Source organism: Apis dorsata, unplaced genomic scaffold (assembly GCF_000469605.1).
Source record: "Apis dorsata unplaced genomic scaffold, Apis dorsata 1.3 scaffold_553, whole genome shotgun sequence".
Classification (NCBI taxonomy): Eukaryota; Metazoa; Arthropoda; class Insecta; order Hymenoptera; family Apidae; genus Apis; species Apis dorsata.
Window position 1 is genome coordinate 110,474 of NW_006263769.1, and position 12,842 is coordinate 123,315.

At 19.5% G+C, this 12,842-nt stretch overlaps 4 protein-coding genes across 7 annotated transcripts in view; 2 read left to right on the top strand and 2 right to left on the bottom strand.

Annotated features, from left to right (window-relative positions):
* The window catches only part of LOC102672414 (probable tRNA(His) guanylyltransferase), a 1,806-nt gene extending 907 nt beyond the window's left edge, over positions 1 to 899 (bottom strand). Inside the window, exons 1-2 of one of the 2 annotated variants that reach the window (XM_031513031.1) lie at positions 309 to 899; positions 1 to 116 (exon numbers count right to left, since the gene is read on the bottom strand). The exon at positions 1 to 116 is cut by the window's left edge and continues 174 nt beyond it. In XM_031513031.1, the coding sequence (XP_031368891.1) occupies positions 1 to 116; positions 309 to 678 (486 nt within the window). In that variant the 5' untranslated portion in view covers positions 679 to 899. The remainder of the gene's footprint in view (positions 117 to 308) is intronic. The other variant, XM_006620862.2, reaches the window with a different exon arrangement.
* Positions 900 to 1,418: 519 nt separating this feature from the next.
* LOC102673122 lies at positions 1,419 to 6,924 on the top strand. 3 transcript variants are annotated; one of them, XM_006620866.2, is made up of 10 exons: positions 1,425 to 4,191; positions 4,261 to 4,490; positions 4,568 to 4,772; positions 4,830 to 4,982; positions 5,068 to 5,232; positions 5,328 to 5,513; positions 5,718 to 5,892; positions 6,012 to 6,346; positions 6,439 to 6,575; positions 6,638 to 6,924. In XM_006620866.2, the coding sequence occupies exons 1-10, from the start codon at positions 1,447 to 1,449 to the stop codon at positions 6,786 to 6,788; spliced, it is 4,482 nt and encodes a 1,493-aa protein (XP_006620929.1). In that variant the 5' UTR covers positions 1,425 to 1,446; the 3' UTR covers positions 6,789 to 6,924. The 3 variants fall into 3 exon arrangements, with proteins under 3 accessions (XP_031368871.1, XP_006620930.1, XP_006620929.1); XM_006620867.2 differs by lacking the exon at positions 5,328 to 5,513 and having other exon boundaries at positions 1,423 to 4,191; XM_031513011.1 differs by lacking the exons at positions 6,439 to 6,575; positions 6,638 to 6,924 and having other exon boundaries at positions 1,419 to 4,191; positions 5,999 to 6,138.
* Positions 6,925 to 6,956: 32 nt separating this feature from the next.
* LOC102673344 (ATP synthase subunit g, mitochondrial-like) lies at positions 6,957 to 7,729 on the bottom strand. The gene is made up of 2 exons (XM_006620868.2): positions 7,564 to 7,729; positions 6,957 to 7,279 (listed from the first exon to the last, which is right to left on the bottom strand). Exons 1-2 carry the CDS (start codon positions 7,601 to 7,603, stop codon positions 7,020 to 7,022), a joined length of 300 nt encoding a protein of 99 aa, XP_006620931.1. The 5' UTR covers positions 7,604 to 7,729; the 3' UTR covers positions 6,957 to 7,019.
* Positions 7,730 to 8,168: 439 nt separating this feature from the next.
* Positions 8,169 to 10,643, top strand: LOC102673474 (ankyrin repeat and MYND domain-containing protein 2). The gene is made up of 3 exons (XM_006620869.2): positions 8,169 to 8,473; positions 9,126 to 9,503; positions 9,631 to 10,643. The coding sequence occupies exons 1-3, from the start codon at positions 8,273 to 8,275 to the stop codon at positions 10,213 to 10,215; spliced, it is 1,164 nt and encodes a 387-aa protein (XP_006620932.2). The 5' UTR covers positions 8,169 to 8,272; the 3' UTR covers positions 10,216 to 10,643.
* The last annotated feature ends 2,199 nt before the right edge of the window (positions 10,644 to 12,842 follow it).

Sequence of the window (12,842 nt, forward strand, 5' to 3'; positions counted from 1 at the left end):
AACGCGAGCATCAAAAGACGGTGGATAATATAATTCTTTGCCTTGGAAGAAACGAGGCCAATGATAAACATATGATGATGCAAAAAGAGAATTCACATTTGTCATCAATTTTGAAGCTAAAATATTATAAAAATATTTTAAATAATATATTTATATTATAAATATATATAAAACATAAATATAATATAATATAAATAATAATTTTAATAATAAACGCATTTATCACATATATATATATTTTGTTTTCTATTATTTATTTACTATTTTAAATTTATTATGTTTTAAACTATTTTTTAAAATATATATACCTCTTCGTTTATAAAGTTCAGTGTCTTTTCGAAAGACGAAAGAATATTCATCACTTTGACCAAATCCTAAAATGATTTCTTTGAAATCTTCCATAACCGTAATAGCCGCGCGATTCATTAATTGCAAAGCAGCTACATCGTTCGGTTTGGTAAATTGATGCGCTTCACAAAATTTCGAAAAATTTCTTCCATCTATTCTAACCACAATCCAACAATTTGGCAAACAACAATCATCACGTTCAAATTCTTTTACATATTCAAATTTACTTTTAGCCATTCTCATCAAACTTATGTGCCGGCTATTGACCACTTGTTTGACCAAGCTAATGATTTTCAGGAAGTTGCTTCCTGTTGTCAGAAAATACAACATTTCCTGAAACTGCTGAGTGTTGAAGTCTCCACTGTCGAGTTCGTTTCAGTTTAAGATGTGCACAATATGTCTCAGAACGCACTTATTAAAAAACTGCCATTAACTTTTTATGATGAAATAAATTAACACTTGATACGTATATTTCTAAATAGCCACGTGTGCGTTTATTGGTTAGGTATAATCATTTATGTTATTATGTACAAAAATATTCAAGTTAAATAAAATACTAATTTGTAATAAATTCTTATAAATTAAGAATATTTAAATAAACGAAAAATATATTTATATTTTTAATATTTTTATATAGGTATATTTATATATATAAATTTATATATATATATTAAAAAAAAAAAAAAAAAAAAAAAAAAAAAAAAAAAAAAATTTTTTTTTTTTAATTTAAAAAAAAAATTTTTTAAAAAAAAAAAAATCTATAAAAAAAATAAAAAAAATGTGTTTTAAAAAACCAGATATTGGCTTTTTAAAAAAAAATTTTTTTAATATATTAAAAAAATTTTTTTTTAAAAAGCCAATATCTGGTTTTTTAAAACACATTTTTTTTATTTTTTTTATAGATTTTTTTTTTTTTAAAAAATTTTTTTTTTAAATTAAAAAAAAAAAATTTTTTTTTTTTAATTTAAAAAAAAAATTTTTTAAAAAAAAAAAAATCTATAAAAAAAATAAAAAAAATGTGTTTTAAAAAACCAGATATTGGCTTTTTAAAAAAAAATTTTTTTAATATATTAAAAAAAAAAAAAAAATTGTAACAATATGGATTTACACGAACGCTATATGCGTATTTCAACAATAGATTTCTCGATTTTAGAATTATTAGAAATTGCATTTAAAGATGATCCATTTTTATTATTACATCGTTTAAGTAAATATTATAACACTGAAATAATAAAAAATAATTTACACGCAAAAAAATTATATACATTTCGAATGATTTTATGTTATGAATATCAACTTATATTTCATACAACAAATAAGCATGTTAGAATAATTCCAAATGATTTATGTTTTAAAACAATAGAAAATACTTTATTTGTAAAAGATAAATTACAAAATTTTTTTGAATATCCAATTTTATATGATATTGTAATTTTACAGTTAACGCTTTACTGTAATTCACAATGTTTTGAGCAACATATGATAAATTTTCGCAAATCGAATGTTAATAGTTTGAATAATAATGAAAGCAAAATTTTATATTTGAAAATATTAGAATGTTTTTTAGAATCGTTACAATTAAAAAAATATTTATATAATGATTTGGAATCAAATCTATTGAAACGTTTTAATTCTCTATATCTAAAAGATATGATGTTATGGTTACAAATAAAAGAAAATAAAGAATGGCAATTATTTGCTTCAATTTTACCAAAATTAATAAATACTTTTGGTTATGAAGATATTTTGCCACCTATATGGAATTATATTTTAAATAAAATGGATGATTTAAAAGATTTATTAAGTGCACTCAGTATTTTAATAGATATATGTTTTTCTGTAAATTTAAAAAATATTAGTTTCATGCATTATGATATATTTTATATAGAACAACTATGGTTATTATTATTACAAGGTTTAAAATCTTCAATACAACAATATCGTAAACAAGCATTATTTATAATGAAACGAATAACTGATTTCATAAGTACTATAAATGAAAATGACTTGAAATCAAAAAAACATAAAATTATTCCTTTCGTATGCCATCAATCAATTAAAACAAAAATATCAATAAATGACATTAAACAAAATTACTTTTTGATATTAGAAGCTTTAGAAGAAAAACATCATCATTTAATATTACCTGCATTAACGTATTTACCAATATTGATAAAAGGAAACAAAGAACATATTGTATGTAACAATTGCTTTGACAATATTTGGTTACAATTAATTTTTGAGAGAATATTATTGCATGAAAATAATACCATAGTAAAACAAGGTATATTATATATTTGTAATTCACCTATTTTTTTGTATGACAATCAATTTTTAAAATTATTTATACATGTTTTAAATAATACATATTTATATGAATGTCAAAGTTATCAACAAGAACCAGAAATATTAAATGATATTATAAAATTATTTATACATGTAAAAACTGAACAAATTGAATTTCTTAATAAAGTTTTTAAGATAATGAATGAAGAAACATGGGCTCCAATACCAATATTTTATATGTTGAAAGTTTTAAGAATAGTATCAAGTAAAGTATCAAATTATTGGGAAGATAATCAATTAAATTTAATTAAATCTTTGATTCAAAAAAATTTAAGTATGCACTCATATATATTAAAGATTGCATCTCAAATTGAACTTTTAAACATAATATTCCTTTCTGTAAAAAAAATTAATGATTTAAAAATTGTAATGAATATGTTATTAGAATTTTCTTTAGAAGAAACATTTATAAGAAATTCATTTCTATGGGATGATATAATAAGATGGCTGAAAAAAGTATTGATAAAAGCAGATGTAATAAATTTCATTAAATTTATTTGTGAAGAATATACATATAAAAATTTGCATCCCAAATTCAATCCTGCTAAATTTGCTATTATTATTATTATGTTCTATGATGCAAATCTAATAATAGAACAGAAAACATGTCCTATAAAAGAAATACTTGATAATTGGCTATTATCACTTAAGAGAATAGATGTAAGACCTTATGCAAATATTATACATATTTTCTATATCGTAGAATTTATGTCACATTTACTTAATTTAAATATTACAAAAAATCATAAAAATATCAAACAATTATTATCTCTATATATTAATGATGCATTAAAATTTTTACTTAAAAATAGTAGAAGCATACCATATAAGTTCAATTACGAAGAAATGAACAGATACCTTACTACAATTATTTTAATTCTTAACAATGGATATTTACTTTTAACAGAAAAAGAAATTTTATATTATGTTGAGAAATTCAAAAAGGAAAGTATATTTATCATTCAAAATATAAAACAATATACAAATATGCATTATTTATATGCATTATATATTTTACATTATACACAAAATATTTTATGTGCAAATTATGCATCATTTTATGTTCAACCATTATTAGATATTTGTGACATTCGCATATTTAATAATGATGAAAGTCAAATAAAATTTAAAGGAAAGATAGCATCAGATTGTTATATATTACTTGCAAAACTTATAAATCAATTTTTATCAAAAGTGGAAATAGAAATGTGGCCTCAGAAAATTGATTGGAATAAAAATATTTCCTATTTATTTGAAATGGGAGGAAATGAAATTGTTCCAGAAATAGCATTAATATTGAAAACAATGGTTAATAAAGGAGCAATGCAAAATTTAGAAAATACATTAAATTTAGAATCTATTTTTACTGACTGTTGGAAGACTACATTATTAAGTACAAAAAACAAAACTTATTTTCTGGCAATAGAAAATCTTGTAGGAGTTATTATAAATAATAATTTTTTAATACTACCCAATATTAAAAATTTTGTAAACAATGTAAGAAAATAGCATATTAATTAATAAATTAATATTTTTTAAAATATTAAAATTATTTTAAACTTTTAGTTTATCAATCAATTACTTGAAGAAAGTAATAATGTGTCAAAATTAAAAAAAATTTTGTTAAATGAAATGAGATTATTAAATACATATTGTTTAAAAAAATTGCAAGAACCACTACTAGCATGTCTGCTTCATGGACCTGTACTTCGAAAAGACAAACAAATAGAAAATCAAGTTTATTTATATATTATAAAAAATTATCAAAATTATTATCCACAACACATACAAATAATGTAAGTATTTTTATAATTTTTAATTATATTATATATATTTTATATATTTGTAATTAATATTTTAATTTCATTAATAGAGATTATAATATCAGAGCAACTTCTGTTATTCTGTTACATAAAATAATTAATGAAGATAAAGAATTTGCATCAATATTTCTTCCAATTATTTTACAAAAATTAGAAAAATATAAAAATAAACGATATTTTAATTATTCATATATACATAAAGTAAAACACAGAATTATGCAAATTTTGTTAATAATGCAGCCAATTTTAACTAAGGTAATAAAAAATATATTTTATAAAATAATAAATAAAAAAAATTAAATTTATTTACAGGATGACATTATAATATTACAAGAATTTCTTTTAAATTTATTACTTTTGGAAAGTAATCAACATAGTGTTAGAATAATGCAAGAGTGGATATTAATAAAAATTTTTGTAGAAAATGTGGAATTTCATCATAAAATTTGGGAATTTTTTGAAAAGGTATTTAAACAAACTGTTTTTTTTTTTTTTATAGAATTTATTTGTTTTTTTATATACAAAAGTTCAACTAATTTAATATGTGTAGGGTATTACAATACGTCCAGGATGTGTTAGTTCCATAATATGTATTGTCTATCATATTTCTAAACTTCTTTCTAAAGATTCTCAAAGCAATTTTATTTTAACAGCATTGAATTATATTGCCCGTTGTTGTTTAGGACAACAATATAATATGCGTCTTTATGCTCAGGTAAATTATATTATATCAAATTATAAAATAAATTATATTATTTAATTATATTTATTTATATTAATAAATTATATATTATTATTTGTTTATGACAGATTATTTTTGTAAAATTGTATAAAATGTTAGAACAATTAAATTCTGATCATGTTATATTACAATATGAAGGATTATATAATGCTGCAATTACAAGTTTAAAAGATGGATTAATAAGAAATTCAAGCAAAATTGAGAATGATTTTTATCTTTCTACATTTCATCCTATATTGGACTATACTTTACAAGTAAATTAATTAAAAATAAAATTAATATTTAAATCTATTAAATGGAAATATTCATAAAAATATATATATTATATAACATATTATTTAAACATATATTATACATATATTTTTAAATATATATAACTTAAACATATATTATTAAACATATATAACTTATTATTTAAACATATATTATTTAAATAATAAGATTTTTCTTATTTGTAGACAATTTATCTTGAATTACCTCGATTGACTGATATGGATGCAAGTGAATGGATAATTCCAAATTTCTTTACAATTTTGAATTTCAAAAAATTTAATGGTCATGCACTTCAACTATATAATTTAAATAAATCATTATCTGATATTAAAACATCGTCATATTTAATAAAACGTTCAGGTATTTTATTAAAATATATTATCATCATGATTATAACAATTTCTAAGTACATTTTGTATATATACATATATATATATATATAATAAATAATAAGTATAAAATAAAGAAAAAAAATATAGGTGATACAGAGCCATTTATAAAAAGATGTAATATGGACTTTGAAGAATTAAGTGATATTCAAAAAAAAATTAATCCTATAATGTCTATCAATTTATCACATAATGATATTTTTCCAACAATCAGAGAGTCTATTTGTCATAAAAGAATATCGAATGAAGAAAATCTTATAGTTGTAGCATGTCTTCTTAATCGTATTCCAAATTTAGGCGGACTTGCTCGTACTTGTGAAATTTTTAATGTCAAAGAATTAGTTATTGCTAATTTGAATCAAGTTAAAGATAAAGAATTTCAAAATGTTAGTGTATCAGCTGAAAATTGGATAACTATTACAGAGGTATTTCACTATTATATTAATAATGATTCAGAAATGGTTCTTGTTATAATAAACTTAATAACGAGTTAATAAACTTAACTCAATCATTATAGATAAAACCATATGAATTATGTAAATATCTGTTAGATAAAAAGGATATGGGATGGTCTTTAGTAGGAGTGGAACAAACAGCTAATAGTATAAATTTATTAAATATGAAATTTGAAAAAAAAACAATTCTTGTTTTAGGGTAAGTAATTATAAAATTAAATAGATTCATATAAAGAATATAAGAATAATTATTATTTTTAGAAATGAAAAGAATGGAATTCCTGCAAATTTGATACCTTTGTTTGATACTTGTATAGAAATACCACAAGCTGGTGTAATTCGATCATTAAATGTTCATGTTAGTGGAGCAATATGTATATGGCAATATGCAAAACAACATATATTAACATAGTCTTATTTTTTATCATAATAAATAATTATTCAATATATATAATATTATCTAATATTAATTTCTTATAAATAAGTAAATATTTTTGTTTAATCAAATTTTTATTAAATAATAGAATAAAAAATACTTTATTAAATAATATTAATGTTTATTTATATAATTAAAATTGAATTTATATTTATATATTTATTTGACTATTATACAGATTATATTCATGTAAATAAAAACACATTTTTATACTTTATATCCTGCAAGATGTCGTTTTCCAATACATTCTCCAACAAAAAACCAACATAGGACTTCAATTCCAACTAATGTATTTAGCCAAGCTTCGCGTACAGTAAGTTGAAGAAATCGTTTCTCTTTGGCAGAAATAATCAGATTTTGAAAACCATTTCTTATAGCAGGAATATCAGATATTTTTGGTGGAACTAATTCAACCTTTGCATAATATATAAATTTTCTTAAAGCAGGTCCAGATTTTGTTACTCCAACTGTAATAACCATAATTGTAAATCATAATTAACATATTTTACTTAAATTAATGAGAAAAAAATTATTAATGTAAAATATTAATCAATAATATTATTATTAAATTATAATCATTATGAAATGCCAATTATAATATAACTTAAATATAACTTAAATTTAAGGAAATGAAAAAATTAATTCTAGTATCATATAGAAGATATTAGTGTTATATAATAATATTTTATAACTAAATTATAACCAATTTTTTTAAAAAAATGATTATAATAATTAAATATCAAATACATACGTTTGATTAATGTTGATACTTCTCCTACAATTTTGGACATTTTTAATCACTATAATTGTTTTTAAAAGTACAGAAGTATAACTGCTTTTTACAATTCTTTTACAAGTGATAACTCTGACATCTAACGGTAAGTAGAATCAAGTCGATAGAGTGTATGTTCGATATTTTTATTTCGATATTAAATATTTACTATTATTGTCGATATTTTTTATTGCAATATTTAAGTATTTAAGGAAAAAAATAACTATTTAGTTACATTGAATATTATAATCATCTTTATTAAAAAAATAGAAAAGCTATAAAAGAATATTTTGAAAATTTAATCAATATCAATTTGTAGACAGATTCAAACTAGTTTTTAAAATGATTTCCATAATTACAAATTCAAATTCATGAAAATTATTTTAGATGAAATTATTTTAGATGAAAAATTAAATTTCTTTACTTGATTAAGTGTATTCTCGCAAATTTATATATGTAATAAAAAATTTAATATATAAAATTAATGAACGAACTGTCATTCGTGTAAATTTATAGATTTATAAAGATAAAGGAAATATTATATTCTCCTTGTCTTTATTTCGATTATTTAACATTTTATAATAAATTATTTAAAAAAGATTTCCTATATAATTAATTCCTATAAGATAATAGATTATATATCTCATTTATACTTATATTTTCATTATGCTAATCGATAGTAAGAAAAATGGCGTCTTCACCAGAGAGTTTAATTGCTGTACAAAAGCAAATTTTTACAAAAATCAGCAATAATGAAGTATCTGAACTCAAAGTATTGTTAACAGCAAATAAAATCAAAATTGATTTTGTGGATGAAAATGGTATGAGTCCATTACAACATGCTTGTTACAAAGGAAACAAGGAAATAGTACAGATGCTGTTGGACCAAGTAGGTTAACTTTTTAAGATTGTATTAAACAATAAGATATAATTTAAAAATATTTTATAATTTAAATATCCAAAGTCACTTTTGTAAAAAAAAAAATAAATAAATAAACAATGCATATTACTTATATAAAAAAACGAATGAAAATATATTTCACATATAAATTTTTGACTTTTTTTTATCTATATAATAAATAAAAGATTTTTCAATTACAATTTATCAAATATTTTTTTTTAATTTTAAAAATATAGTATTTTAAAATATAGTATCTTTTTTCATTTTACATTCTAAACAAATGAATACTTGTTTTTAAATGTAATTAATTTATATATGTATATTAATGAATTTTGAAAATAAAATAATTTTTATCAAAAAAATATTTTTTGAAAGTTCAAAAAAAATATATAATGCATATTATAAAATTATTAAAGATTGAAATTTATAATTGATTATTCAAAGAATTATTATATAGTATATTTGAAAAAAATTAAATTCTAAGAATATTGAGAGTTATTATCTAAAATATATGAAATTTATTATTTAAAAAATTTAAAAAAAAAATTTAATAAGTAAATATTAAATATTAGCAATAATATAAAATATACAATCATAATATGAATTATATAATATGAATAATTAAAATATTTTATTATAGGGAGCAGGTGTAAATGCATGTCAACATGAACATACATATACAGCTTTGCATTTTGCAGCTCTTAGTGGAAATGCTGAACTTTGTCATCTTTTAATGTCTTATGGAGCACGTTTAACAGCAACAAACAGTGTAGGACGAACTCCAGCACAAATGGCAGCATTTGTGGGAAATCATAATTGTGTAGCAACTATCAATAATTTTATTCCAAAAGCTGATATTGATTATTATGTTAAACCACAAGGTTTACAAACTGAATCAATGCTTCCACCACATTTAGCAGATTCTTTTCATAAATTTATAATACAAATAAATGTACATCCTGTACGTGTAGCTATGAATTTACAAAGATATCCTGGTCTCTTAGAAAATGCTACTAAGGTTAATACATATTTTTTAGATAAATAGATAATTATGATTTATTCAATTATAGTTTTTTTTCTATAATGTAAATAAACAGTTATAATTTTTAATTTTATTATTGTATTTTTTTTTTTACAATTTTTAGGTACAAAAAGTTTTAGAATCTATGCATCACAAAGAAATGACAAAAGGTGCAGAAACAAATGAAGTGATGGCATTTAAATATCATTATCTAAATTGTGTTGTGGCTGAAGTGATTAAATTTCAGAAGAGACAAGAAGCAATGAAAGCAGAAAAAATTGACAAAACAAATGAAGAAGGAGAAGAAAAAAAATCAGATACTATTGAAGGTTTAATAAGAAAATTTTTAAAATGTAGTAAAAGTGATGGTATACCAGAATATCAGGAAGCTTTTCTGAGAGAAAGTGTAAGAGAATTTCCATACAGAGAAAGTACAATTTTTCGTCAAATGGTTGCAACTCTTGCAGCTAGTGATCCACCATCTGCAGTATCAGTAGTATCAGCTGCAATTGATGGTCAAAGAGCTTTTTTAGATAATACTACACTTTGCATTACTTGTGGAGAAGATAAAGCTAACAAAAAATGTAGCAAATGTAAAGCAGTGCAATATTGTGACAGGGAATGTCAAAGACTTCATTGGTTTATGCATAAAAAAGCATGTACCATGCAGATTAGGTCGAAATATAATGCCAAATGCAAAAATAAGTGATCCGGATAAGGAACAAATAAGCAATGCTGTAAGCTCTAGACTATAAAATCTAAGTGTTAATTAATATAATAAAAAATTCAATTCTAAACAAATAACTTTAATGTGCTGTATGTATCTATTTAATTTTGTATTACATTCTTCAGTTGAAAAATTGAAAAAAAAAAAAAAAAAAAAAAGATAATTCTATTTCATATATTTGACGAAGAGTTTTGATTTTTACTTCTTAGATTTACAAAATCTAATGAATTTTTTATGCATTGTAATACATTTTTATCCTCTTTAATTTGAAAAATTCAACATATGTTATAAATAATTATTATCATCATGTATTATAAATAGTGTCAATATGCAATTCAGTTAAAATGTTATTTCCTCAAGATTGTATTCTTGTGGTTGTCATCGCCATAAAAATAAAATATACTTATAATCAAATTTGTATTATTTTAAAATATTATTCAAAATATCATAAATTTGTCATATACATTGAAGTGAAGCTATATATATTGAAATGAAGCCTAAAAATAATTTTTTAAAAATATTTTTATTAGAAAATATAATTTTTCTAAATATGAATATGGTTTGATCAGTTATATATACATAGATAAATAACAATTAAAATCTTTATTATATATACATTTTTAATTATTTTCAGATGACTAATTTGTCTAAAATTTTAAAATTATTTTTATATTACTTGTTATATGTGAATTATCTAGTCCTTATTATATATTATTTTTATACTTAATTATTTTTGTATATGACAGAACAAATATATTTTTAGAAAAAAATCATTAAAACTACAAATAATATATCTTGCAAAAAAAAACAAATAACAAAGACTAGATTTGTTTATCTATTTTAAAAATGAATTGTTTTTTATTTCTATAAACAATACAAATTATTATGTCTAATAATAATCTACAAATCCTATATCAAAAAACATATCTTCTGGAAATGATTATTCTAATATCATTTTTCAATTTTTTTTTATAATATTTATTAACTATTGATAAGAAAAAAAGATATGCTTTCTAATCTTATAGATTTATTTTTCTTTTTAAGAAAAATTTTAAATATATATTTTCAATTGATATACTTATTTTTGTTGATATGTTTAGAAATGTAAGATTTGTACTATAATGTTAAATATTATGATAAATATTAAATTCTATTTTTTCTGTTTTTATAAATATTGAACAAATTGTAAATAAATATTTTAAATATCATAAAATAATTGTTATAATTTAAATAAAAATAATATATTTTATTTCTTTATTTATTTATCTACACATAATTTCAATACTGATATAAATTAAAATATAAAATTAAAATATATTGTTTTTATATTTAAATAATTTAAATTATATCTTATTTATATTTTCAGGAATTTTTTTAAAGTTTAATAAAATTAATTTTATTATAAAATTAAATATATTGATCAAATAATTTTAATTATTTTAAGAATAGATACATTAAAAAAAAAAAAAACATTTTCTATATATATATATTTTATATTTAATAATATTGCATTAATTACAATTAGTTTAATAAAAATCATTTTTAAAATATTTTCAAATCTGTAAATTTCTATTCAAATAATTAAATATATAATAATAATGTGTTTTTATTGAATCTATGATTAAATATCTGACTTCAGATCGTCTTATTCATAAAATCTACTTATATATATACATATATATTTTATACGAATTTATAATCTTAAAATTTTACTTTATGAATTGATTTGCAAATCCTTCTATACAAATTCCAAAAACATTTTGATTTTATTAACATTAAAGTTAGTTTATAAGTTCTAATGATAGATTTTTTTAAAAAATTAATAAAAATTATTGTTTTTTTGAATAATGATTGTTTTGGTTTATAAGTAATATATAAAAAAAAATAATTCGACAATTTTATGTAAAATTATTAAATTGAAAAAGATGTTATTGAAAAATAACATCGAAAAATTGATGCTTGAAAAATGTAATTTTTTAAAAATATATCTATTAATATGCCATTTAATAAAATTTTTCAAATTTATTAGTATAATAAAGCTATGATAGATATCAATCAACCAATGTATTTGTATTATCTAAACAAATTTTCAATTTGTTCATAATTTTAGACATATATGCTACTTATAGAATATAAATATATTTTAAATTTTTTAAAATTTGGATTAAAATAGAATTTTTGAAATTGACATAAAATAGAAAATTTATCTTTTGTATTCTCTCTTTTGTTTTTTATTTTTTTTATTATACTTTATGGAATTTTTATTATAAATTCCTGCAATTTTTAAGTATTATATATTGAACTCCTATGATTTTAGAAAACTGATACATAAATTTCGGCACTAAAATTATATTTCACGAATTCTTATAATTAAAAAATTTTTTTAAAATTTGCATAAAAGTTAAAAAAAATAATAAAAAAAAATTATACTATTTTGATATTTAAATATATGATAAGCATATAATATCAAATCACTTTTCCTTTTTTCTTAAAATGTATTTAACTTATAAATATTTTTATTTAAAAAAAAAATTTTTTTTTTTTATCAATTATCAAATTTTTTTTTATCATTTTTTATCAATTATAATAATAATTTATAATAAAATAAT

Bases quoted from the DNA above. Each gene is read 5' to 3' on its own strand.
- LOC102673122 (XM_006620866.2), top strand. From the start codon at position 1,447: ATGGATTTACACGAACGCTATATGCGTATTTCAACAATAGATTTCTCG. The intron at 4,192-4,260 runs GTAAGAAAATAG...TTAAACTTTTAG, and splicing joins TTAAAAATTTTGTAAACAAT to TTTATCAATCAATTACTTGA. The intron at 4,983-5,067 runs GTATTTAAACAA...TAATATGTGTAG, and splicing joins TTTGGGAATTTTTTGAAAAG to GGTATTACAATACGTCCAGG.
- LOC102673344 (XM_006620868.2), bottom strand. From the start codon at position 7,603: ATGTCCAAAATTGTAGGAGAAGTATCAACATTAATCAAAC. The intron at 7,280-7,563 runs GTATGTATTTGA...TGGTTATTACAG, and splicing joins AGTATCAACATTAATCAAAC to TTGGAGTAACAAAATCTGGA.
- LOC102673474 (XM_006620869.2), top strand. From the start codon at position 8,273: ATGGCGTCTTCACCAGAGAGTTTAATTGCTGTACAAAAGCAAATTTTT. The intron at 8,474-9,125 runs GTAGGTTAACTT...ATTTTATTATAG, and splicing joins TACAGATGCTGTTGGACCAA to GGAGCAGGTGTAAATGCATG. The intron at 9,504-9,630 runs GTTAATACATAT...TACAATTTTTAG, and splicing joins TCTTAGAAAATGCTACTAAG to GTACAAAAAGTTTTAGAATC.